The following is a 26723-nucleotide window of genomic DNA, read 5'->3' on the forward strand; positions in this document are numbered from 1 at the left end:
CACGGAGAAACAAACTAAATATTAAAAAAAAAAAGGATAAACATTCAAACATGGATGGAAGTTCAAACCATATATCAATAGTAACTCTGAATGTTAACGGCCTAAACTCTCCAATAAAGCGACATAGGCTGGTATCATGGATTGAAAAAACAAATCCAACAATATGCTGCCTCCAGGAGACACATCTGATTGGAAAAGACATACACAGGCTGAAGGTGAAAGGATGGGAAAAAATATACCACGCACACAGTTCTCGTAAGCAAGCAGGAGTGGCCATCCTCATATCGAATAAAATCGACTTCAAGACTAAGTTAATCAAAAGGGATAAAGAAGGTCATTATATACTGTTAAAAGGAACCATTCACCAACAAGACATAACAATTATCAATATTTATGCACCAAACAATGGTGCTGCGACATTCATAAAACAAACTCTCGTCAAGTTCAAGAATCAAATAGACCACAACACAATAATTATGGGTGACTTCAACACACCTCTTTCACCGTTGGACAGATCCTCCAAACAAAAATTGAATAAAGAAACTATAGAACTCAATATCACAATCAACAACCTAGACTTAACTGACATATATAGAATATATCAACCATCATCAAATGGATATACTTTTTTCTCAGCAGCACATGGATCCTTCTCAAAAATAGACCATATATTATGCCATAGGGCAACCCTCAGTAAATATAAAGGGGTGGAGATAATACCATGCATTTTATCTGATCATAATGGAATGAAACTGGAAATCAATGATAAAAGAAGGAAGGAAAAATCCTACATCACATGGAAAATGAACAATATGTTACTGAATGATCAATGGGTTACAGAAGACATAAAGGAGGAAATTAAAAAATTCTTAGAGATAAATGAAAATACAGACACAACATATCGGAATCTATGGGACACAATGAAAGCAGTTTTAAGAGGAAAATTCATCGCCTGGTGGTCATTCCTCAAAAAAAGAAAAAACCAACAAATAAATGAGCTCACACTTCACCTCAAAGCCCTAGAAAAGGAAGAGCAAAACAACAGCAAATGTAGCAGAAGGCTAGAAATAATTAAAATTAGAGCGGAAATCAATGAAATTGAAACAAAAGAAACTATTGAAAAAATTAACAAAACTAAAAGTTGGTTCTTCGAAAAAATAAATAAGATCGACAGACCTTTAGCCATGCTAACGAAGAGAAGAAGAGAGAGAACTCAAATTACTAACATACGGGATGAAAAAGGCAATATTACAACAGATCCTACAGAAATACAGAAGACAATTAGAAATTATTTTGAAAACCTATATTCCAACAAAATAGAAGATAGTGAAGACATCGATAAATTTCTTAAGTCATATGATTTGCCCAGACTGAGTCAGGAGGATACACACAATTTGAACAGACCAATATCAATGGATGAAATTGAAGAAGCCATCAAAAGACTACCAACCAAGAAAAGCCCAGGACCGGATGGATATACAGCGGAGTTTTACAAAACCTTTAAAGAAGAATTAAAACCAATACTTTTCAAGTTATTTCAGGAAATAGAAAAAGAGGGAGCTCTTCCAAACTCATTCTATGAGGCCAACATCACCCTGATTCTGAAACCAGACAAAGACACCTCAAAGAAAGAAAACTACAGACCAATATCTCTAATGAACCTAGATGCAAAAATCCTCAATAAAATTCTGGCGAATCGAATACAAAAACACATCAAAAAAATTGTGCACCATGACCAAGTAGGATTCATCCCTGGGATGCAAGGATGGTTCAACATACGGAAATCAATAAATGTTATTCACCACATCAATAGACTTAAAGATAAGAACCATATGATCATCTCGATAGATGCAGAGAAAGCATTTGACAAAGTACAGCATCCCTTTATGTTCAAAACATTAGAAAAATTAGGGATAACAGGAACCTACCTTGACATTGTAAAAGCTATCTATGCTAAGCCTCAGGCCAGCATCATTCTGAATGGACAAAAGTTGAAGGCATTCCCTCTAAAATCCGGAACAAGACAGGGATGCCCTCTATCTCCACTTCTATTCAATATAGTTCTCGAAACACTGGCCAGAGCAATTAGACAGACGAAAGAAATTAAAGGCATAAAAATTAGAAAAGAAGAACTTAAATTATCACTATTTGCAGATGACATGATTCTATACCTAGAAGACCCAAAAGAGTCTACAAAGAAACTACTAGAACTAATAAATGAATTCAGCAAAGTGTCAGGATATAAAATCAACACGCATAAATCAAAGGCATTTCTGTATATCAGCGACAAATCTTCGGAAATGGAAATGAGGAAAAACACTCCATTCAAGATATCCTCAAAAAAAATAAAATACTTGGGAATTAACCTAACAAAAGAGGTGAAAGATTTATATAATGAAAACTACAGAACCCTAAAGAGAGAAGTTGATGAAGATCTTAGAAGATGGAAAAACATACCCTGTTCATGGATAGGCAGAACTAACATCATCAAAATGGCGATATTACCAAAAGTTCTCTATAGGTTTAATGCAATGCCAATCAAAATCCCAATGGCATATCTTGTAGAAATTGACAAAGCAATCATGAAATTCATATGGAAAAATAAAAGACCCAGAATAGCAAAAGCAATTCTAAACAGGAAGTGTGAATCAGGCGGTATAGCGATACCAGATTTCAAACTATATTACAAAGCAATAGTGACAAAAACAGCATGGTACTGGTACCAAAACAGGCGGGTGGACCAATGGTTTAGAATAGAGGACACAGAGACTGATCCACAAAGTTACAACTATCTTATATTTGATAAAGGGGCTAAAAGCATGCAATGGAGGAAGGATAGCATCTTCAACAAATGGTGTTGGGAAAACTGGAAATCCATATGCAACAAAATGAAACTGAACCCCTTTCTCTCGCCATGCACAAAAGTTAACTCAAAATGGATCAAGGAACTTGATATCAAACCAGAGACTCTGCATCTGATAGAAGACAAAGTTGGATCCGATCTACAAATTGTGGGGTCGGGCTCCAAATTCCTTAATAGGACACCCATAGCACAAGAGTTAATAACAAGAATCAACAAATGGGACTTACTCAAACTAAAAAGTTTTTTCTCAGCAAGAGAAACAATAAGAGAGGTAAATAGGGAGCCTACATCCTGGGAACAAATTTTTACTCCTCACACTTCATATAGAGCCCTAATATCCAGAGTATACAAAGAACTCAAAAAATTAGACAATAAGATAACAAATAAGCCAATCAACAAATGGGCCAAGGACCTGAACAGACACTTCTCAGAGGAGGACATGCAATCAATCAACAAGTACATGAAAAAATGCTCACCATCTCTAGCAATCAGAGAAATGCAAATCAAAACCACCCTAAGATACCATCTCACTCCAGTAAGATTGGCAGCCATTATGAAGTCAAACAACAACAAGTGTTGGCGGGGATGTGGGGAAAAGGGTACACTTGTACACTGCTGGTGGGACTGCAAAATGGTGAGGCCAATTTGGAAAGCAGTTTGGAGATTCCTGGGAAAGCTGGGAATGGAACCACCATTTGACCCTGCTATTGCCCTTCTTGGACTATTCCCTGAAGACCTTAAAAGAGCATGCTACAGGGATACTGCCACATCGATGTTCATAGCAGCACAATTCACAATTGCTAGACTGTGGAACCAACCCAGATGCCCCTCAGTAGATGAATGGATAAAAAAAATGTGGCATCTATACACAATGGAGTACTATGCAGCAATAAAAAATGACAAAATCATAGAATTTTCAGGGAAATGGATGGCACTAGAGCAGATTATGCTTAGTGAAGCTAGCCAATCCCTAAAAAACAAATACCAAATGTCGTCTTTGATATAATGAGAGCAACTGTGAACAGAGCAGGGAGGAAGAGTAGGAAGAAAAGATTAACATTAAACAGAGACATGAGATGGGAGGGAAAGGGTGAGAAAAGGGAAATTGCATGGAAATGAAGGGAGACCCTCATTGCTATACAAAATTACATACAAGAGGTTGTGAGGGGAATGGGAAAATAAACAAGGAGAGAAATGAATTACAGTAGATGGGGTAGAGAGAGAAGCTGGGAGGGGAGGGGAGGGGGGATAGTAGGGGATAGGAAAGGTAGCAGAATACAACAATTACCAATAGGACATTATGTAAAAATGTGGAGGTGTAACCGATGTGACTCTGCAAGCTGCATTTGGGGTAAAATTGGGGGTTCATAACCCACTTCAGTCCAATGTATGAAGTGGGTTATGTCAAGAGCTTTGTAATGTTGTGAACAACCAATAAAAAAAAAAAATGGAAAAAAAAATAAATATATTTATTCTCATACCAACTACCTGAGGGAGGTACTACTATCATTTTCTTTTCATGAATGGGAAACTGAGATGCAGAAATGATTTGAAAAAAGCAAACTTGCCAAATGTCATACAGTTTGTAAATGGCAGGCCTCACACATGCTAGGCAAGCACTGTCCCACTAAGCTACATCCCCAGTCCTTTTTGTTTTTTATTTTGAAACAAGGTCTCACCAAGTTGCCCAAGCTGGCCTTAAACTTGTGGTGATCTCCTGCATCAGCCTCCTCAACAACTAGGATTACAAGAGTATTCCACCACCTCCAGCTTTCATTCCTTTTTAATTGGTATTATCTCAATGCATTTGTATATGTTACAGTTTGTTTATTCTCCTGTTGATAGGCATTTGAGATGATTCAGTTTTTGGTATTATGAATAGTTATTCATAAGGTATATTAATAATATCTATGAATTGGTATATCATTATTATGAATGATGCTATTGTGAACATTATCCTACAGGTTCTTTGTGGATATACATTACATTTTCTTTTTTTCTTTTCTTTTTCTTTTTTTTCTTTTTTTTTGATACTGGGGATTGAACTCTGGGGCACTCGATATTGAGCCACATCCCCAGCCCTATTTTGTATTTTATTTAGAGACAGGGTCTCACTGAGTTGCTTAGCACCTTGCTTTTGCTTGAGGCTGGCTTTGAATTTGCAATCCTCCTTCTTCAGCCTCCCAAGCTGTTGGGATTACAGGCATGTGCCACCACGCCCAGATGGGTATACATTTTCTGTTCTCCTGAGGTAACAACTTGGAGAGACATTATTGGGACACGGAATAGATGATTATTTAACTCCACGAGAAACTCAAATGGCTCTTCCAAGCGGTTATACCGCTTTATAGGTCAACCAGCAATCAAGAGAGTCCCAGATGCATTACATCCTCCTCAACATTGGGTATGGCCAGTCTTTTTTATTTTAGCTATTCTTGTGAGTGTCAGATGGAATCACACTGTGATTTCAATTTGTTTCTGTGATGACTAATGCTGTTGAGCAACATTCCACATACTCATTGGGGGTGGGTGCTCTCGTGGCAGAGGAGGGGTGGGGATGTGGAGGCCCAAGTCATCCTTCGTCTTACAGCTGGGAAGCTGATGTCTCCAGGGGTGACATCTCCTAACCAGGGATGAAGTGCTGCCTAGGGAGGGAAGCCACACCTGCTGGCAAGATAAGCACTCCCATCTGACCAGGCCACGCCCACCGTGGGAGAACACAGCTGTTGCTAACTTTCCTAAATGTGTACATTTGAATGCCTTGAAATTCTCCTGAAATTACTTTTTAAAAAAATGGTTCAGGTAGCCACAGTATGTAAGTGCCATGATGCAGGAGCTCTGGGAGGAATGGAGTCCAGAGATGAGAAAGGGACAAAGTCACAAGCACATTTCTTGTAGAGCCCTGTCCCCATAGCAGAAGGCACTGAGGAACTTCTTAGGTGGGAAGTATTTTAGGCTTGTGAGACATCTGGTCTGTGTCCTCAACACTCTGCTCTCACAGTGTAAAAGTCGCCATGCATTTTGTAATATCAACAGAGGGGCCCGGGTGTGCTCCAAGGCAACTTTGTTGATGGACACTGAAATGTGAGCTTTGCATCATTTTCACAAGTCATAAAATATCACTCTTTTGATTCTTTCAATCACTGAAACAAATAAAAACCATCCTCAGCTCAGAGATGTACAGAATGAGGCTGGATTTGGCCCTTGGGTTATGGTTTTCTTATTCTCGTTCCAGGAACTCAAAGAGTTGCACATTTCCCCATTTGCCATGGCTCCTGGGCAACTCGTCCTATCTCAGCTCTCCCCTAGAGCTTTATGGGGAGAGAGAGCTTGGGGCCTGACCCCACTGGTCATCAGAGCTCGGCAGCCAGCAGGGTCTGCCTCTGCCCACGGACAGAGAAGGAAGCTGCCCACAGAACATGGTTCTTGCAGCCACCCAAAGTGGCACATCACACTCTTCCGCCCCATGCAGACTCACCAATGAGACGGCCGAGAGAGGCCAGTGATTCCTATAGTCTGTTCTAGAAAAACATCCCCAGTTCCTCGCCAGTCTCAGGGAAGCACTGATTGGCTCAGCCCACGTGGGGACAATCCTGGCTCCATCCCAGCCCCTCACCCCGGCAGACTTCACCAGTGGACCCACAGGGCTGCCAGCTGTCTGTTTCAGGTAGACAGCTGGGGCATCGATTTGCACCTTCCTTCCATCTCCCTTGGACGAAGACTCAAATGTCAACATGGCAGAGGTGGCTGGGACCCAGCCCTGGGGGAAGTGGGGAGCCCAGACATTACAGGGGGGCTGCTCCTTCAGGCCCGGTGTGGGGAGGGTGGTATTCCATCTGGCTCGTGCCCACCGACTCCCCCTGGCCACTACCAGTGTGGACTGACCAGCAGCAATCATCATCCAGGCGGGGCCCACAGAGATGGGGCAAGTGCTGGCCAAGAGGCCGGGGGCAGCTTGAAACAAAACAGAAAGCACTAGTGAAGGTGAGGTGTGGGGTGGGGCAGGAGACGGCCACGAGAACCAGTGCCTTGGGGCTCGAACTGTCCCTGCCCTGCTCTCCACAGCTGCCCCCCCCCCCATGCATACTGAGTTTGATTAGAGGAAGAAAGAATGCTCGTGTTCATAAAGTGACTGCTCCGAGTGGGTGATGGGCTGGGCCGTGCTCTGTCTTACGGTCACAGTGAACCTCTAAGGGGGGCATTTGTTTTCTCATTTGGCAGAAGTAACTGAGGAACAGAGATGTGCACATTTTCCACATGGCTCCTGGGCAACTCCTCCTATCTCGGCTCTCCCCTGTTGAGGGTCTGAATGATGATAGGATTTTGTCACCCTAAGACCCATCAAGGAGTGACTGGCAAAGCTGGACGTTTTGACTGAAGTCCCCCTTCTCCTTCCTCTAATGACAGTGGTCTCTCACTGAGCGCAGGTACTCTCATCATCCTCTTTAATAGACTTGGAAACTGAGGCACATAGAGTGACATACCCAAGGCTCTCCAGCTAGTGCACTGAATTCCAATCTAGGAGCCCGACTCTAAGCTCTGACGCCAACCCCCACTGCTGTTTCCCACTGGCTCCTGTCTCCCCACCCATCGGCTCTCAACGGGGCGGTTCTGGAGACTCTTGAGACTTCAGCTGTCAACACTTGCAGAAAAGCTCAATGCTCTGGGCACCTAGTGGCTGGAGGCCAGGGGCACTGTGCAACACCCCCCAACACACAAGACAGCCTCACACTCAAAGAATTATTCGACTCTCCAGGCCAACAGTGCTGAGGTTGAGAAGTCTGCCCCAGGCCAGCGCTGTCCCAGGGAATATGGAGGAGCCATGCATAGAATTCAAAGCTGCCCAGTAGCCACGTTAAACAGGTGAAAACAGTCTCAATAATTTCAACCCAACATTTCCAAAATGTTATTCTTTCAACATATAATCAATATAAAATTATTCATGCAAAAATCCACATTCTCTTTTTTTTTTAAAGAGAGAGTGATAGAGGGAGAGAGAGAATTTTTTAATATTTATTTTTTAGTTCTCGGCGGACACAACATCTTTGTTGGTATGTGGTGCTGAGGATCGAACCCGGGCCGCACGCATGCCAGACGAGCGCGCTACCGCTTGAGCCACATCCCCAGCCCACACATTCTTTTTTTTTCACATAAAGTCTTCAAAATCTGGGGCATGTTTTGCACCCACAGCATGCCTCACGCCTCAACTTCACCAGTCACACCTTCTGAGTGCTCCATTGGCACATGTGCCTTGTGGCCACCGCAGCACAGACAACCTCAGCAAGAGAGGAGCCTGGAAGGCCAGGATCCAACCGTGACCTGTCCGCATTGTAGTGCTGGTCTTTGCCCCTCTGTGCATAAAGACAGGCCAGAGATCCAGTGGTGGGGACAGGAGCATATGACAGGGGGAGGCAGTGTAGAAGCAGCTAAGCCACCCACGTCTTCCCTCCCGCATGTTGAAGTAATCGTCTTCCTCTTTAAGGCAAACATCTGCACGGTTTCTCCACAAAGAGACAGATAATATGTAATTTTGGCCTGGGGCCATCTGAGCTCTGTCACAATTATTGAACCTTGCTGTTGTGGCATGAAAGTGACCACAGATCATATGTGAATGAAGGAATATGGCCGTGTTCCAATAAAACATTATTTGCAAAATGTGGCCCACGGGAAGAGGTGTGTTGATTTCTGATTTTTCTAAATTGGTAACGCTGTGTGGCTCAGGCCCCTGAGAATTTCAACCAAGGATGGGGGTGGAGTCACCATTTTGAGGGCTGCCTCTGACCTCAAGGTTGAAGAAGGTGAAAGTACTTTGCCCTCTCCCCCACCATCAGGACCATAGGCATGGAGTGGCGCTTAGAGGCACAGGTGCTGGAGGCACCTGTGTGAAAAGCCCAGCCGTGCCCCAAACCAGCTGAGTGACCTTGGATCAGTTGATTTACCTTTCTGTGCCTCAGTTTTCTCCTCTGCACAACAGGGAATGGTGATGACATCCTGCTCGGGAGAGCTACGCTGGGGGTGAGGTGAATTAAGACACAGCGAGTGCAGAAGTGGGCCTGGCACGTGTGGCACTCAGTACAGGAGACCTGCGACTGTGACCTGAGCATCCACTAAGGAATGGGCCTGCATCTGGTGAAAGGTGTTTCACAAATCATCGCTCTGACCCCTCAGAATTTGACCCGGGGTGGGGGGCAGTGTTGTCACCCTGTCCTCCAGGCAAGGAAGGGAGACCTGAACAGGAAGGACCCCGTGAGTGTCCTGCAGTGGCAGAGCAGTATCCAGTGATGGTTTCTTTTCTGGAAACCAGTGGTTCTCAAGCAGGTGCAATTTTGCAACCCATCTGCCCCACCGAGAGGACACATGGCAATGTCTGAAGACATTTCTTGTTGTCACAACTTGGAGGAACATGAGAGCTTTGCTACTTGGCATCCAGGGTCTGAGCCCAGGGATGTGGCCAGCATCCTCCATGCACAGGACAAGCCCGTCCTGTGAAGGGTACTTCCAGCCTCACCTCAGCAGAGCCAAGGTGGAGGGGCCTTGTCCCACATACACTGCGTCATCAGGATTCCTCAAAGGTAGGCAGGGACCCCAAGTCGATTATCTGGGAGGTGCTCCTAAGAAGCACGGGTAGCAGAGAGGTGAGCGAGACAGACCAGGAAAGGCCTGGAGTGGAGGGTATGACCAAGCAGGTTTCCACGAGGGGCAACTGTGCCCGATGGCCTTGGGGACCCCGAGGGCTATGCAAAGCATGCACATTTCAGAGCTTGCTCACCCGAGGGCCGAGGGAGCTGGGTTCTGCACACCAATCCCGTCAGCCATGGGCCAGAGGAGGCTCCAGGGCACTTCCAACGTGCCCCGCTCACGGAGAAGGGAGCCTGGTGGCAGAGAAGCCTTTCCACCAAGCAGACACCTCCATGGGAGCTGGCAGTTAAACCATAGGCCCAGAATGGGAGGCGCCAAGGACTGTGGGTGAGCCGGGCTGGCCTCTGTTCCTTGCCACATGATCCCCAACAGGATACAGCACAAACATCCCCCAAATAAGCATCCAGCACCAGCCTGGTTCCCGGCAGGAGTAGGCAAATTATTTGTTGGGTAAGAATCCGCAGGAAGCGTTTCCTGGGAAGAGCCCCAGGGATCTGGGCTCTCTGATACAAGGCTCACCAGGGGGTGTCCTAATATTGTCAGTCTTCAGGATGGAGCCCAGGTTCTTGGGAAAGGGAACAGAAGCCAGCTCCCCATCCTGGGGGATTCTGCTCTCAGCACTGGGCCAGCACAGCCTTGGGGTGCGCCCAGTGCTACCTGAGAGACCTGCTCCCACGGGGAGGCCTAATGCTGGGCAGCAGTGGCCATGGACACCTGGGTGAGGTGGGAACTAGGCTTTGCTGAGCTCTGAAAGAACATCATGGCGGCGGGGGGTGGGGGGGCAGGGGGCGGAGCACAGGCTAATGCAAGAGACACGATACCTGACCGACAGGCCTGCCCCAGGCCCAGTGGTGCTTGGCCAAGGAGGAGAGCCAGGAAAGTAAGGGGCCTGGCTCCATGAGGCCCCTGCCAGGGAGGACATCTGTCTGCTTTCTGAAGAGCCTCTCAAGGCTCAGCACAGGGTCGCTTATGCAAAGGGAGGCTCAGGGCCATTGTCCCTCAAATGGGATCAACATGCCTGCAGAGGTCTAAACAAAGGAGCCTAACAGAAAAGAAGCTGTAACTCAGAACTACTTTAACAGACACCAGAGAGGGCCGCCTAAGTGCCAGGCCCCTTTTGAGTGCTGTGCAGATTCATTCACAGTGTTCGCACGGCCCCGCCCCATCATGGTGAGCCGCCCCATCATGGTGAGCCGCCCTGGGCAGAGCATCTCCTCATAGCAGTCACTATACGGACCACAGGGCATCTGCCGCCATCTGGTGACAGTGCCGCTGCTCGCCTCCCCACTGCCGTTCTCACCACCGCTCACCACGGTTACCACTGGCAAGACCCCCGCCCCCACCCAACGCGCTGCTCTCTCATCACCTCCTCATGTCACCGAAGTTTTGACTTGAAGTGAACATCGCAAGGCGGACAGGAGGGCAGCTAACATTCGAGTCATCTTTAGGTGCCGAAGGCCCTGTCCGGGTCCCTTCTCCCAGCAACCCTATGAGACAGGTGCTGCAAACAGCCCCACTTACAGCTGAGGACACGGAGGCACGCAGGGTGAAGTGACTTGCTAGGTGCAGCTTGGATTCCAGAGCCCATGCCACTGTCACTACCCCGTGTTGCTTCCTGTCTAGTGGCATCTCTGTGAGCCAGGTGGAGGGAGCTGAGGCTACCAAGATACTGACTTCCAGGTCCCAGGTCCCCAGCCAGCCCCAGAATCCTGACCCCTTGTCTTCTTGTTCCAAACGCCTGGGGCTGTTCCCAGGTTCAGGTGGCAGGTGGACCCCTGGGCCGGGCTGGGAAGCTTACCAAATTCAGACTGCGAGCCGGGGTAGATGATCCGGAACACATAATCTGTGGCCTCCTCATCCTCCTTGTCTGAAGACGTGGACTCCGAGGAACCCTGAGGGCTTCTCTTGCGCAGCTTGGGAAACACTTTGCCCTGGAAGGACACGTCCCAGTGAAAGGACACAGCTGTCCTCAAACCTGCACAGCCTAAGGGTCTCGGTGGGGCATGCACCAGCCCGTGAAGTCACATAAGGACCCACACCCCTAAGGCCACTCACCTTTCCCCGCTGGGACCAGAGAGGCGGGTCCAGCTGCCCGTGGGGAAGCAGCCCATTCTCCAGGCACGAGAGGAACTGCAGGAGGTGCCCGCCCTTGGGGAAGCGGAAGGGCGGCCTCTGGATCCCATCCTGGCTGACCAACACCACTGTCCCGCCGCTGTCCACTGCCACCATGACCAGCAGAGAAGACCCAGTGGGAAGTCACTATGAGGCATGGTGACAAGCCCCCAACTCTGCAAATACATGTCCCCAGAGGTGCCCAGCCAGACCAAGCTCTGGGCCAGGCCTGGGCAAAAGGTCAGGGCAGGTTTCACCTCTCCTGTGTCCCACCCATCCCACCCACCATCCACCTGGATGGGGAGCTACAGGACAAGGTCAGGAACAGTGTGGTGGCCTCCCTAAAGTTACCTGCCAAAGGAAAGATGCCCTGAAACACCCACGCTCCTCCAGAATCTGCTGCAAATCCACCTGGCTCACTGTGGCACGGGGTGTCCAGATTTCACCCCTCTCAGGCCCCTAGGTGACTCTGGCTAGTGTGGGGGACATTTCCTGTGCACCAGCACAATACCTACAAGAACTGTCTTGTCCAACACTCACAATATCCCCATGAGGCCGATCTACTACTTCACAAATGAAACCCAGCCTCCAAGAGGGTAAGTTACTTCCTCAAGGTCACAACTCCTAAGACTCAGGACCATCTTAGGAGTTGAGCCGCAGTGTCTCACACCTCAGTGAGACACAGGCCACTCGCTTCCTAAAGCAGGACAGCCATCTGCCTCTTTTGACTGTAGGTTCTTCTGACTTTAAAGAACCACCCGAGGAGCACTGACTTTGGAGTCACAAAGATCTGGTTTGAGTCCAGGCTCTGGAGCTTACAGGGTGTGTGGCTTTGTGTCAGGTGGCTTCTTCACCTCTAAAATGGGAGTACACCTCTCACTGGGTTGTCATGACAATGAAATAATAGGCATCGCCATTTTATAGAGGGAAAACCCAGGCTCAGAGAGGTACAGCCACTTGCTTGAAGTTGTACAGGTAACAGGATGTCCACCACATTGTCTCATGAGGCTAATGAACAATCAGAGCTAGAGGCAGCAGAGCATCCAAGAGGAACACCAGCCAGTCCCGTGATCTCCTGTGGTCCCTACCTTGCTGGTGACAGTGCAGGTAGACAATCTCCTCCAAGCGGATGGTCATGGCATAGTCCCAGTAGACACTGGAAGGGAGAGAGGTGAGGCTTGTAGGAAGGCCACCTACCTTATGGTGGGCAGGGGCTTTGGAAGCCAGAGGACCACTCCTGAGGTCCTCCCTTGTCCCCAACTTTGGTGTCCCAGCCTGCCCAGCCTTTCTCCTCTTCTTTTGGTTCCAGAGCCTCAGTTTCTGAGGGAAGCGTCCTCCCCGGCCCATGAGGCCCAGGTAGGATGAATCCACGACTCTCTACCCCAGGACTCCAGCAATGATCACCTGACCCAGGCCTGGCCAATCAGCACGCTCCACTGTCCAGTGACAGTGACTGGTGCAGGATGGCCCCATGACCCAAGAAGAACCCTTGAAACCCAGTGTACAAAATTACATCTGAGGGGCTGGGGTCGTGGCTCGGCGGTAGAGCACTCGCCTAGCACATGCCAGGCTCTGGGTTCTATCTTCAGCACCACATAAAAGTAAATAAAATAAACGTATTGTGTCCAACTACAACTAAAAAATAAAAAAAATATACATCTGAATTACTGCTTCCAGCTGAGCTATTAGGAACAACGCTATGGTGGACATTTGTGTATAAGCTTTTGTGTAGGTAAGTTATCATGCTCCTGGGTAGATCCCTAGGCATGGAGGTGCTGGGGCCTCTGAACCAATGAACCTGCCAAAGGGTACAGAGGTTCTCCCACTTCACTGCTCCACATAGCAGGGCAGGGACAGGGGCAAGCCCAGTCTGACTCCAGAGCCTGAGTAGCCGCCTCCTGGGGACATTTCTTCTCTAACACTAAGAAGCCCAGCTGGGGAGTTATGACCATGGTTGTGCAAGAGGAGGTGATGGCTGGAAAAAGAGAGAAGAACTCCTGTGCTTTCCCAGAAGGACCACCCCCTTTGTCTTCAGTGTCTCTTAGTCCCAAAGGGGATGCTGAAGCCCCTGGTCGTCTCCCGTTCCCGCACTCCATCCTCATGTTTCTGATTCCTGCCTGTTTCTCTCTTCCAACTGAGGCTCTGGTTGAGAGTAACAAGGTGGCAGGGAGTTCAGAGCTCAGAGATGTGGACATCCCCAACTCCAGGATGGTGACCTTGAAGGTCCAGATTTAGTTGAAACTCAATTTTGCAGCATCTACGTCGCGCCTGTTCACAGAGGAAGATGATGTGAAAACGCGGAGCCCCTGGTGGCAGGAGCTGGAGCAGTGGGGGATGAGCTGTCCAGGGCCTTTCTCCAAGCTGGCATCACAGGTTTCCCACCCACACACTCCTGGGCCTCCATCCAAGTGAAGAGCATGGTCCTGGGGCTGTTTAAAGCTTTAGGAAGAACATGCCTCGGGGGTGCAGAAGCACTTATTAGACCCTCTGGGAATCCCTTGAATTCTGGGGAGACCATCTTGTCCAATTCCCTCACCGAAGAGGAAGGGGAAACTGAGGCTCAGAGAGGTGGAGTGACATACTCTGGGTCACCCAGCAAGGTGAGGGCTGGGCAAGGACCTTGTGTACTTGGTTATTTCTTTTCTTCCCCAGCATAATTTGAGCTCTGAGAAGGTAAGGATTTTGCTTTCCTTTGATTGACTTGCTAGTGCCTTGTGTCTAGAACAGTTGCAGGGAGGGTGCTCAGTAAATATGTAACAAGTAGGTTTTCTGAGCTCCTACTGCGTGCTACAATCTGCAGCGGGCATCAGGAATCAGCTGTGAGCATGGCAGGATCTTGGTCTTCAAGGAAATTGAAGTCAGGGTGAGGCAGGAGAGAGAGGAGCGTGCACAGCTGATCATGAGACTACCGTCTGGCAAATGCTAGGAGGGAGATTCAGGGCTGGGGTGAGCCACTCTTGCTGGGAGGCCAGGGAAAGCCCAGTTCCAAGGTTCACGATAAAGAGGCAAGTTCCAGGCCAAGGGCCTCTCCTCAGCCCTCCACTGTTCTTCGGCGAGGGCCTCTTCATTGGAAACCCCACGGTCTGGCAGAGACAGAGTTACCCAGCCCAGCCTGGGACCACTGGTACCTCTCAATGACCACCTCTGAGCAGGAAGTGAACAGCTAAGAAAATGCTATGAATCACCCCAAGATCTAATATGGACCCCACTGAGCTTCATATTAAGTAGAACACAATAATAGTGTTTTGGCCATGTTTCTTGAAATGAGCCCTTATTTTTTTTAACACTACATTTTAAAATGCATATGAAATCACAGGTCATCTGCAAGCTTCTCAAACATGTCCAGGTAGGGGATGGTTAACGGCCAAGAGGGCTGGAGCATGGGAACCTGTTCCATGACTATTTTTAAGTTAAAAATTCTTGACTGTAAAAATGTTTTTTAAGAAAATGCAAAAGAAAAAACAGAATCTGAGGGCTGGGGTTGTGGCTCAGTGGCAGAGTGCTTGTCTAGCATGGGTGAGGCACTGGGTTTGATCCTCGGTGCCACATAAAATTTTTTTTTTTAAATCAAGCTTAAATTCTTAAAGAAAGAGAGAATTTGACATGGATTCAGAACAGCCCAATTGCTGCTTCTCCCCATCAGCAGCTGGAATGACAAGTGGGCCACCTCAGAGCCATGGCTGTCCTCTGTTCTCCCTGAAGCTGTCCCTGGTTTGGCTAGAACACAGGTATTGCAGGAGGGAGCCCCAGTCTGGTGGTTCTTCCCAGTATGACTCCAAAGCCACTGCGGAGTTGCATATATCATGGGTACCAAAGAAGAGACAGCTCCAGGGACCAGAAACCCAGTAACAACGCCAGACCCCTGTTAGGACGTGACGGGAAGGGTGGGCCGAGGCTGGCCACTATCCTGTGTTTGCAGGCTCCGTGGTCTTTGTAGATTTCCCTCTCTGAGTGGTGTTCAAACCAATGGCTACCCCCACCCCCAACACTCTTCCCTTGGTTTCTTCATCTTCCTGAGTCTCTGAGTTGCCCCTAAGGCCACAGTTGCAGGGAGGCTGGGCCAGGTCACCATAACAACCAGGCGGAGGGGCAGACAGGGCAGGGTGCACATCTCCGCTCCCAGGTGGGGCCCAGGAGAGGGGATGGACTCAGGGTGCAGCGAGGACCCAGCAACCTACCTCTTCTCATAGTCCAGGTCCCCCATGGACCCATTCATCAGTTGGTTGGGTGTCCACTTCAAGGTCATAATGTCAGCTGTCTGGTGCAGGGACAGGTACCCAGGTACAGCCTCCATGTTGTCCCTCTGCAGAGAGACAAGGGTTTAGGACTGGTCATGGTGTTGGAGTACATATGGCTGAAGGCCCTGACCCGTTAGACTCTGGGGTGCAGAGCAGGTTATCTGAGAAGCTGAAGTCCTCCTGAGCCTCTTTGGGTGGCCGCGCTCAGCAAAGCTGTCTGCAGCCAACCTGTGGGTGGGGCAGTACTACCAAGTACAGCTGTGAAAGCTGCCCACCATCACACTCTCCCTCTCAGGCCTAGGGGTCTTTAGAACTAGGAAGGGGGCTCTGTCCCTTTTCAAAATGGCATTTATCTGGGCCAATCTTAAGGGAGGCAGAGGTGGCAGCTGAGTTTTGTGGCCCATTCCCCAGCAACCTACTCCTTCAGTGTCCCCAGCATGCTCTGGCCCAGCGGTCAGATCTTCCACCTTCCTAACTCCCCATAGGACTTCTCACCTGCTTTATTTTATGCCAAGTAGGAGGGATGTGTCAACATCTGTCAGACATGAAGGAGGCAGTCCCTGCACCCAATCCACCTCAACGACAGGCAGAGACCCAGCACCATTTACTGAGCACCAAGTGCCTAGGGAGTACGGCTCAGTCCTCACACACAGGCTCCGCTGAGCCCCGTGCCCCGTGGAGGAGCACCACCACAGCCTTCCATCAATCCCAAGATGCACATTCTGTTCCTTTCACATTTTAACCTCCCTAAATGGGGACATGTCTTACCCTTGATGAGAACTCACAACCATGACGCAGAGGTGACTGCCTGCAAACTCAGAGCTGTTCAGCCTGTCCTCGCTTCAATTGAGTTCTGTGCATGGCTATTATTTTGCATGAGCAGGACAGGTGTTATTTTAAATGCCTTCAGAGAGATTAGCCTGTGATTCAGCTTTGAAGTGAAAAAAGTTACTGTGACACAGAGAGGCTGGAACAGAGCCGCAGACTACTAACGTGATATTGGCAAAGCAGGCACATTATTCATCCCTGCAGGGAAGCCTGTGAACCCAGATGCCCTTGTAAAACAGCAAGTGAGTGCTTCATAGGACATCAGACCCATCTCAGAGATGAGGATGCATATTCCTGAAGAAATGCTGCACTTTCTGGGCTTGTGGGTCAGGGGGCACCACATTTTTTGTGTAAAGAAACATTTGGCTTTGTGAGCCATACAGGCTCGGCTACAACCTAACTCTGCCACCATAGCCTGAAAGATGTGCTGGATAACACACAAACTAATGGTCATGGCTGGGTCTCAATAAAACTCTATTTATAAAAACAGGTGGAAGACCACATTTGGCCCATGGGTAATAGTAGAACAGAGAAGCATGTGGAAAAACTAGGGCATTAATGATTCTTAGCCAAAGTGATATAGAAGATTAAACTCTGGACTGCGGAGGCTTTAGGAATATCTTAGCTAATGTATTTTAATTACATTTTCTCTTGTGTGTATGAAAGAGCAATGTATGATTAAAAGACAAGCAAAAAAACCTATATCTGGTTACGTCTCAAAGACCTGATTCAAATGGGTAAGGTGAAATTGTGTAGTGAAAAAGTCCCATGTGTAATTTAAATAGCATTTTAGAAAAAAAGGCACATCTTAAAATCATGGCTTCTTAAAGACTTGAGCAAACAAGGTTTGTGCCCACAGAGAGCAGATACCGTGGCTAAGACGAGGAGTTGCCCAGGGTCACCCAGTGATTGACTGAAACTGCACCCACACATCTCGGGTGGCTGATGACTCACAGAACTTCCTCCCAGCAGAGCCCAGACACTATGCTGACCCTGTGACCCAATGGCCCTGGAGAGGGGACAGCCAAAGGAGACAATGCACTAGGGCAGGGGCTGAATGTGCCCCACTGTCCCTGCACCCCTGGAGCCTGGCCAGCCTCTGGGGCATAGAAGGTGACTGATGAGTGGCACCCGTTGGCATGAATCCAAATCATGATTCTGTCCCCTAATTCACCTGTACAGGCCTCAGTATTAGGACAGGTGAATGGGTGGGTGCAAAGGTGGTTAGATAGATGGGTGGGTGGGTAAAAATATAAACAGACGGATGGACAAATGGTGGGTGGAGCCTGGACAGAAGGAGGCCCAGAGAGAATGGAAGAGAGCTGACTGGCTGGACAGGAGGCTAGAGATCCGGTGAGGATGGGTGGACAGATGGATGGATGGATGAATAAACAGACGAACAACCCAGAGCCAGAGGGAAAGCCTCCTCCATAACCTAGAGCAGACACTCAGAGCAAGATCTGGCCCACGGTGGACACTCACCGGCTGAACCAGAACGTTGTTCTTGCCGTAGAGCAGGGTGGCTCTGGAGTTCTGGTGCAGGGACTCCACATAGTCACGGGCAGACAGGGACGGCCGGTCGTCCATGCTTCCGCTCGAATGCCTCTTCTGGATCTGGCAGTGTGACAGGAGACAGACAGGTGGCCCTGGAGTGACCTCTACCCTGTCCCCTGGCCCAAGGCCCTCCCACAGCCCTGCCTCCCACAGCCCTGCGGCCCACAGCACTCACACAGAGGGCTGGCCGCTTGCTGGGTGAGTCCTGCCGCAGGTGTGAGCTATGGATGCGGTGCCTCTGCACCAGCTCGTCGGCAGAGGGGTCGGTCCAGAAGTGGTCCGCCGTCTTCATCTTGGTGTACTCCAGGGCATAGGGCCCCACTGCAGAGCACAGGGGGCTGGGAACTGCAGCCCCAGAGAGCCCACCCTCCCAACTCCCGAAGGAGGGGCCACTCGTTCCACCACCCCTCCCCTTCAGCCAGCCGGGAAGCCCCAGAGTCCTGCAAAGAAGAGGCCAGAGGAGGCCCTGGGAGCAGGAGGCAGTGAGCAGTTTGGATGGAGGAGGCTGGAGAGGAGCCAGGGGCCCTCAAGAGGCACCCCTTAGACCCAGGACCACATGGAAGTCAGAGCACCAGACCACTTACCCAACAAGGATGCAAGGATGGGACCGTCCACGGGGTCCACCAGGAGAGCTTCCTTCTCATAGTATTTACTAGAAGAGGAAAGGAAACATGGGTTTGGATGGAGGCCAGCAGACAAGCAGGTTCAATGCCCCACTACCTTATTACTGCCAGAGCTTTGGCTGCCCATGTGTCAAATGGGGACTATCATGGTATATATCACAGGGCTGCTGGAGGACTTTTGAGAGAAACGAGATGAACAGTATCAGCGTGGAGTTTGGTATTCACCTGAACACACGGGGCCCTTGAGCAATAGGAGTAATGAGCGGCAGGCTGGATGATTCCACCAGGACTTCTGCTGAAGACAGGAGGTCCTGAGAGGCTCAGCTATGTCTGCCCTTCTCTGAGACAATAAAATGCCTCTTACCTGCACTGTGCTCCCAATGCTGTGCTAACAGGCCTTCCTGCCCCGACACCTCATGCTGGGAACGCTGGCCTGAGATGCTCAGAAAAGCCCCCTGAAACTCGGCTCTGCAAGGTACTATGGGACGTCATCCAGACAAGGATCAGGCTGAATGCTTCTGCATTTGTTTGTTTGTGTGACTTACGATGGTGTCATGGTTTCTAAATCCTTGAAAACTCATGCGACCCCCAGACCAACAGAATTCAAAGTTTGGAAGGAGCCTCCCAGGGATGCTGGGTTCAGAGAGGGTAAATGACTTGTTGGAGGTGACACATGTCAGGTCACTGCATCTGTAGGGCTGTGCAGGCTTGAGCTACATCCAGTTGGCTTGGCCCTTGCTGTCACCCAGCAGTGTGTGGAGGACATGGGTGTGGGGTCAGACAGACTGCATGGGAGCCCCGCTCAGCCACTTGCCACCTTGCTGTGGCTCCCTAGGCAAGTGAATGCCTCTCTAAGCTTCAGAGTCCTCTGCGGTAAGATGGGAAGAGGAACAGAACACACCTTCTCTCCTGCCCCCCCGCCCCTTAAGGCCACAAGTAGAGTCTTCTACAGGAGAAGGAAGAAACCCAGGATCCCTTCACCCTGCCCTAAGTCAGAGCCTATGATCTTAAACACCCAAATCCTCTCATTTTTTTAAGCTGGCCTGGCTCAGGGTGGAACATCCAAGAGGCCTGTTTAAAATCACTTTCAAACCCACTTGCACTGTCAATGGGACAAAGAAAGACTCGAGGGTGCAACTCCCAGGACAGGCAGCAGGTGGAGGCAGAGCACACCTGGGCATCTGGCCTTCCCCCTCACCTGCTGTTTTCCACGAGGTAATGCACAATCTTGTCCAGGACCTTCTCAAACAAGGCAGTGTGGATCCACAGGTGCTTGATGGCGAGTGGGGACAGGTTGGGCAGCTTGGGCAGCTTCCGAGCATTTTCCTGGAGGCCCTGGATCTGGTTTCGCCTTCAAGACCAACAAGAAAGAATGGAAACAAAAAATGAAATCCACAGGACCAATATGCAAATGGGAAAATGCTCATTCTTGCTAGAAAATGAAGGAAGGACAGCTAAACAGGAGCCCATGTTGCTCCAATCATCTGGGTCAAGTGTTGAAAAAGTAATAATCCCCAGTGAGTGTGCAGATGTGGTTCAACAGAGGGTTTCAGATGCTCTTGACACACCTCCCTCTCTCCCTGGCTCCTTCCCTCTCTCCTGGAATGACATGCTGACCAAGAGCCTTGGACTACAGATCCTTCAGTGGCTCCCCAGTGTCCCTGCAAAGGAAGGTCTTCCCCATGACTGGCAGGGTGCTCCATGACCTGCCCCCACCTCTCCAGCAGCCCCTTATTCTACCTGCTCACTCCATGACACAGAGCACGAGAAGACTCCTGAGGCTGCCAGGCTCTATAGAACTTTCCACATGCTGATGCCGCTTCCTGTTTTCCCTCCTGTTCCCATTCCTGGGCTGATCCCTTCTCACCCTTTGGGTCTCAGCAAGGCCATCTCCTACAGGAAGCCCTCTGGAACCAGACAAAGCTGATCTCTGCCCCCTAAGCTGTTCCATTTTCTGTGTTCCCCTCCGTTCTGTGATCTTAAGAATATGGACTAAGCATGTGGTAAGCACAGGCCCCCCTGTGTCTAAACCTCCAGGGCCCAGCACAGTGCCTGGTGTACAGGGGGATGCTCAGTAATCGTGTTCATGAATGAGTGCACAAGCGAATGGATGGTTGTCCCTTACGGCCCGGCAAGGGCAGGTCCGATCCCTCCCTAGGAAGTCAGACCCACACGGTGGAAGGCCCTGTTATCTGTAATCAGCCAGGAATTCAGCAGGTGAGCTGGAAGGAACCTAAAGGTGGCTAAGAAGTCATTCCAAAGGGAGCTGGCAAAGCCCAGTCATGAGCTCTACCCACCATTCAGTTATGGAGAAGCCCTGGACAGGCAGGGCCTGAAGGGTAAGAGCAAAAGGGGGGGGCGTTTCTCCCTCAGTGGAGTGCAGCCTACACAGAGATGGCAACCTTAGGGCACGCTGGAGTTTGGATCTGAAACGTCCCCCAGAGGTCCATGTGTCAAAGCCTTCCTTCCCCCTCAGCCTGGGGCTACAGGGAGGAGGTGGAACCTTTAGTGGGAGGGCCTGGCGGAAGGTTTTAGGTTATTAGGGAGTGCCCTCAAGCGGCCCTGTGAGATGTGGATCTCTTCCTTCCTCCTTTAAATTTTTTTTTTTTTTTTTTTTTGCATCCTGGCCATAAAGTGAACAGCTATCACACCATAGGCCCAGTAACAGGGCCCACTGATCATCAAAAACACCCTCTCAAACTGTGAGCCAAAGTCAACCTTTCCTCTTTTTAAGTTAATTATGAGAGGTATTTTGTCACAGTAACAGAGAACTGACAAAGACTATGTTTATCTCTCCCCTTCCCTTCCCTTGCATGTGACATACATGGCCAATCAATCCACACACATTTTCCCAGGATGCCCAACCACGGCTTCAGAGTCCTTCATTGCAGTCTCTGGGAGCCCCAGGCACAACTGGAGCGAAACCTATTTGCCACCCCTAACCAGGCCCCAAGTTGGGGGTTTGGCTGTGCATTCAGGACTTGAGGGGGTGATTATGGCAACAGGGACCATGTGACACAGTCAGTCCATAAACCTCCCCAGCTCATTAACCAGTCACCATGACAGGGGAGTGACACTCCTCCCCCTTCAATGGATGCCTCAAAAAGGGTTTTACCCAGTGGCTCCAGCAGCTGCCCCTTGCAGATGAGAGCATGTTGATTCTATGAAACTTTGCATTGAGAACAGGGTGTGGCCCAGCACCACCTGTTTCCTGGGCATGTTCCAGGTGCTAGACACTGCCCCAGATGCTGGGGACACAATAGGGTGGCATACATGTAGCTGCCATTTCTCATGCAGAGAGGACGATCAAGTTCACAATTAAACAAGAAATAGCTAATTCCCAATGGCAGGAACAAATGGGAAGGAAGTAACCAGGTGATGTGAAGGAGAAGATGGGGTGAGGGCTGGCAGTGACTGAGCTGGGGAATTCTGAATGATGACAATAAACAGCCATGGAAGACCAAGTCAGGGAGCCTGCTGGAGGTACAGTATGTGCCAAGGCCCTGAGGTGGAAAGAGGCTGGCGGGTCTGAGGAGCAGAAAGAGTAGCAGGGGCTGTGGATTCCTGAAGGGACTGGGGGTCACTCTCCAGGGGACTGACCAGCCCGGTCCCCACACTCACGTGCTCTCGATCAGCTGCTCCAGGTCCTGGACTTTGCGGCTCAGCTCCTCGGCCGGCGGAAAGCTCTTGCCCACCTTCATGAAGAGAGCCGCGATCTTGTTGCTGCGCAGGAAGCCAGCTGCCCGCCGCCGCAGCCCGTGCAGGATGCAGGCCTCCACCGCAGCTGTGGGGACATGGCGGTCAGCAGCACTGACTCTCCTGCCCATGTTCCCAGCAAGGCTCAGAGCTTCAGTCAGACACGGGCTCCTTGGACAGCCAGTCCCCAGCATCACCTGCCTCCGCCTGCCCTGCACCCCAGCCGACTTCCCCCTCTAATGAAGCAAGAGAGCTTAGTGGGTGACCCACAGTCGTGGCTCAAGGCTGGACCACCTCTACTCAGGTCCTCTGCTGGTAACTAGCCAGCTGTGTGACTGGGCAATGACCCCCTCGGTGTCTCGGCTTCCTCACCTGGAAAGGGCAGAAGTGTGAGCATTGGCCTCAGAGCTGCTGTTACGAGAGGAGAGAATGCATGGGAGTACTTAGCAGAGCCAGGCACATAGTGGGTGCTTTATGAATATTAGCTATAGTGCTGTCAGAGAGGGAAAGATGGACCATGGGACTGCTGAGCTCTACCTGGCCACGGAATATCAATATTGATATCATCATCATCGATACTGTGTCTGTAGCGCAGCTAACATGTATGGGTCTCCTTTATTCTCTGCCAGGCCAGGGAAGAAAGGAAAACTATCCTCACTCCTCAGATGTGGACACTGAGGATCAGAGAGGTAAACTGAACAGCTCGAGGCCACCCAGAAAATGAGTGATAGAGTCAGGATTCAAACCCAATCTGAGTTCAAGGTGTGCTGTACCTGAAACTCTTTTGAGGATTTCATAGCAATCTTCTCATTTCCATTTTCCCTGGAAGTCCTTCCTAGCTCTCCTAGAACAGGACACCTGGATTATATATAGCCTGGTCTCTAACATTAACTCACTGTGTGACCTCAGGCAAACCACTTTCCCTCTCTGGGCTGAAGGGAGTCATTTTGAGTAACTGGTCCTGTGCAGGCCATTCTGATGGCCTCTGGTACTTCTGGGAGCCCTCCATCTTCTCACCTTCTCCTCATGCCAGTATACAACAGCTACATCGTTAATGCTTACTGAAAAAGTGAGTATGTAACAGCAGCTACTCCTTATTGGGCACCTGCTGGGTGTCAGATGACTGTTAAGGTTTACCTCACTTAATTCTTGAGACAAAACCCATGAAGAGCCCTAGTGAGCCACGCAAGGTGGATGGCTTGGCCAAGGTCAAGAGCAAAGAGAGACAGGAAGAAGCTTTGGGTCAGTGGCTTGTCTCTGAGTCGGCAAGTACTTGTTTGAATGAATGTCCAAATCACACCGCCCACTCTGCTCATGCGTTTAAAATATTTTGGGTGAAACCGTTTTTACGATCTTAATTTTAACTTGTACATATAAAACTTTCCACTTTGTTTATACTGATAAGTTGATCACCTTCAGGCTCTGTATACAGTGTTGGATCCTTTCTCACAGAACCTTCTAAGGAGAATGGATAAAAGAAACCTCGATGGGCCCTTCAAGCCTCCGTAGCTGCCATCTGATTTCTCTCATACAGAAACTGGTCAGAGTTAGGGAACTATGCTTCTTATCATGTTCTCCTCTAAGGCCTTAACTAATAGATATGTTAGCAAGTCTTGACACGGACATGTATGCTTTTTATTTGCAAATAAAAAAGTCCAGGAGAAAATAAAAAGCTACGTAAATATAACAAAATATTAATGTTTCAAATAAACCTAGATATATAATATTCTCATATACATATGTACTTATTCATATATACTCATATATACATATGAAAATACATATATTTATATATACACCTATAAGTACCTGAGTGTGTATATATGTGTGTATATTTAAATAAACACATTCCACTTAAAAAATAAGACTTTGTGGGTGGCAGTGGCCCACACCTGCCATCCCAGGGACTCGGGAGGCTGAGGCAGGAGGATGGCAAGTTCAAAACCAGCCTCAGCAAATGTGAGGTGCTAAGCAACTCAGTGAGACTCTGTCTCTAAATAAAACACAGATCAGGTCTGGGATGTGGCTTAGTGGTCGAGGGCCCTGGAGTTCAATCCCTGATTCCTGCCCAAAGTCACCCAGCAAGAGGCAGACACAGGTCTGTCTAGGTGAAAAGCAGGTGAACTGAAGCTCTGGTCCCCCAGGTCACGCGCATGCTCAGCATATTGTGAGCCCCTGCGTGGTGTCCCAGCCATGCACATGGAGCTGGTGGGCTGGCAGGTGCCCTTGCTCAGGCTCCTCCTGGGGCCGAAGTCATAGGGAGGGGGACTGCAGCAAGCCTTCACAGGAGACACTGCCGTCACTGAAGACAAAGTTCCCAGGAAGGACGAGAATCACCCCCAGGGCCCACACTGACTGAGAGCTGAGTGCTGACTTCAGACTCACACTAAGTCCTGTCTCTAGCCACTGTCAAAGCACAGCAGCACCTGGCAGTGCCATTATCCTGGAACCTGGCGGGCAGAGCGGGTGTAGCAGAGAAGTCTGAGTCACGCTCCGAGCACCAGGCCTGTGCTTTTGAGCCAGCTGGCCATGGTCCCTCGGGAGGTGTCAGCGGCTCTTCACTCCCTGTCTTTAGAAAGTCCCCAGCCACCCTATTCTTGTACCTCGCCAGCTCATGGCAGAGCAGGGAACCAGCACGGAGGTCGCTGCTCAGGGGCCAGGACACCACGGCTAGGCGTGTGGGTGGTGCCCACGTGAAGAGCTTCAGCCACCTCTCCAGGGGGGCGCGGAAGTCACTGTCAACTGCCTCTCTCACTATTCTGCATTTCCAGGTTCTCCAACTGAGTCCCTTCAGGATCCAAAATTAACTTGGGAGTCACAATGCAAACCATGACGCGCGATTCTGGCTGGAAGACGCCTTTCCTGAGGTGCTAAGCAACTCAGTGAGACTCTTACATGAGTGGCCTCACTGCCCACTCTCCCGCGGCCACCGACTCACCGCAGAAGGAGATGATGTGGCTGCTGTTTTCGTGGACAAACTTGCGCGTGACGGCCTCTTCCATGATCTGCTTCACCTGCAAGGCAGACGGAAGAGACCTGTGCCACCAGGGCAGCTCCCCAGAGGGCTGTGCTGCTCCCCGGAGCCTTTCCAGGTCAGACGTCACACCAAATGTCCTCTCCTTCCCTGACCACAGCAGCCCATATCCTGGCCCTTACCACGGGCCCTTCACAGTACTCACTGCCCTTCCTGTTCTTTCTCTCTATGGGCTTACTGTCTACACCTCCCCACTCCAGAATATAAGGTCTAGGAGAGCAGACACCTCCTCTCCTGTTTTCACTGCAGTATAACCAGAACATAGTAGGTGCTCAGTAAAGATCTCAACGAGTGGGTGTTTGGATGAGTCAGGTGGGCAAATGAACCAGGAGGGGTGGCGTAGACGCTCAGCCCTGGCATCCAGTAGACCTGGGTTCGAATCTCTGCTTGGGCACCTCCCACATGGGTTTGTGAACTCACTGTGGGAAACGGAGGCTCCGCAGGGGAAGCAATTGCCCAGGGAGATGAAGCTGGCCAGAGAGGGGACAGAAGTCCACCTCGGGCCCCACGCCCCAGGCTGTGGGCTTTCTCACTACACCTGCTTGCTCAACAAATATTACCTGAGGTCCCCGATGTGCCAAGCACAGGGGGCAGTGGGAAAGGGCAGACAGGCCTCTGCTCATGTAGTTCGCCCTATGGTGGCTTCACTGGATTCTAGATCCCAAGCTGCTCTAGTCACTATGGGACTTGACCAAAGCCCTGTCCTCTCTGGGCCCACATACCCACCTTGAGATGGAGGGTGTCAAAAGAAGACCTAGCTCCCCTGTCAGGTTCTGAACCCCGTGAGGACAAGCACTCTGTGACTCCCAGCTTTAGCACTATGGCAACCTGCACCCCGAGTTCTGGCGCACAGTAGGTACTCAATAAATGGTGAATGTGTGCCTCTGCCAGGCCGGCCCACTCTGCACCCTGGCCCAGCCTCCGGCCTAGGCGGCAGTCTCTGGGACCCCTGCTAACATGGCTCCCGCCCAAAGGCGCACACTCCAGCCCTTTCCATGGCTGACCCTTCTTAGGCAGGTTGTTGCTCTCCTGCCAACGTCCTCCTGTTCTCCAGAAGCCGCCATCTGCCTGTCACTCTCTGGAGTGGCTCTGACGCAGGCCCTGCCGCCCACCTGTGTCCTCCCTTATGGTGGCTA

General features: G+C 49.8%; 1 protein-coding gene across 1 annotated transcript in view; it reads right to left on the reverse strand.

Annotated features, from left to right (window-relative positions):
• Positions 1-9419: 9419 nt before the first annotated feature.
• LOC308643402 (small G protein signaling modulator 1-like) overlaps positions 9420-26723 on the reverse strand; it is a gene marked incomplete at both ends in the record, with an annotated part of 33994 nt that continues 16690 nt past the window's right edge. Inside the window, 12 exons of the mRNA XM_081283259.1 lie at positions 9420-9474; positions 9633-9735; positions 11301-11433; positions 11558-11721; positions 12703-12770; positions 15793-15917; positions 18163-18294; positions 18410-18555; positions 18819-18886; positions 20056-20208; positions 22479-22641; positions 25492-25567. Of these exons, the coding sequence (XP_081139385.1) occupies positions 9420-9474; positions 9633-9735; positions 11301-11433; positions 11558-11721; positions 12703-12770; positions 15793-15917; positions 18163-18294; positions 18410-18555; positions 18819-18886; positions 20056-20208; positions 22479-22641; positions 25492-25567 (1386 nt within the window). The remainder of the gene's footprint in view (positions 9475-9632; positions 9736-11300; positions 11434-11557; positions 11722-12702; positions 12771-15792; positions 15918-18162; positions 18295-18409; positions 18556-18818; positions 18887-20055; positions 20209-22478; positions 22642-25491; positions 25568-26723) is intronic.

The sequence above is a fragment of the Spermophilus citellus genome (genome assembly GCF_964194105.1).
Source record: "Spermophilus citellus genome assembly, chromosome: 3".
Taxonomy (NCBI): Eukaryota; Metazoa; Chordata; class Mammalia; order Rodentia; family Sciuridae; genus Spermophilus; species Spermophilus citellus.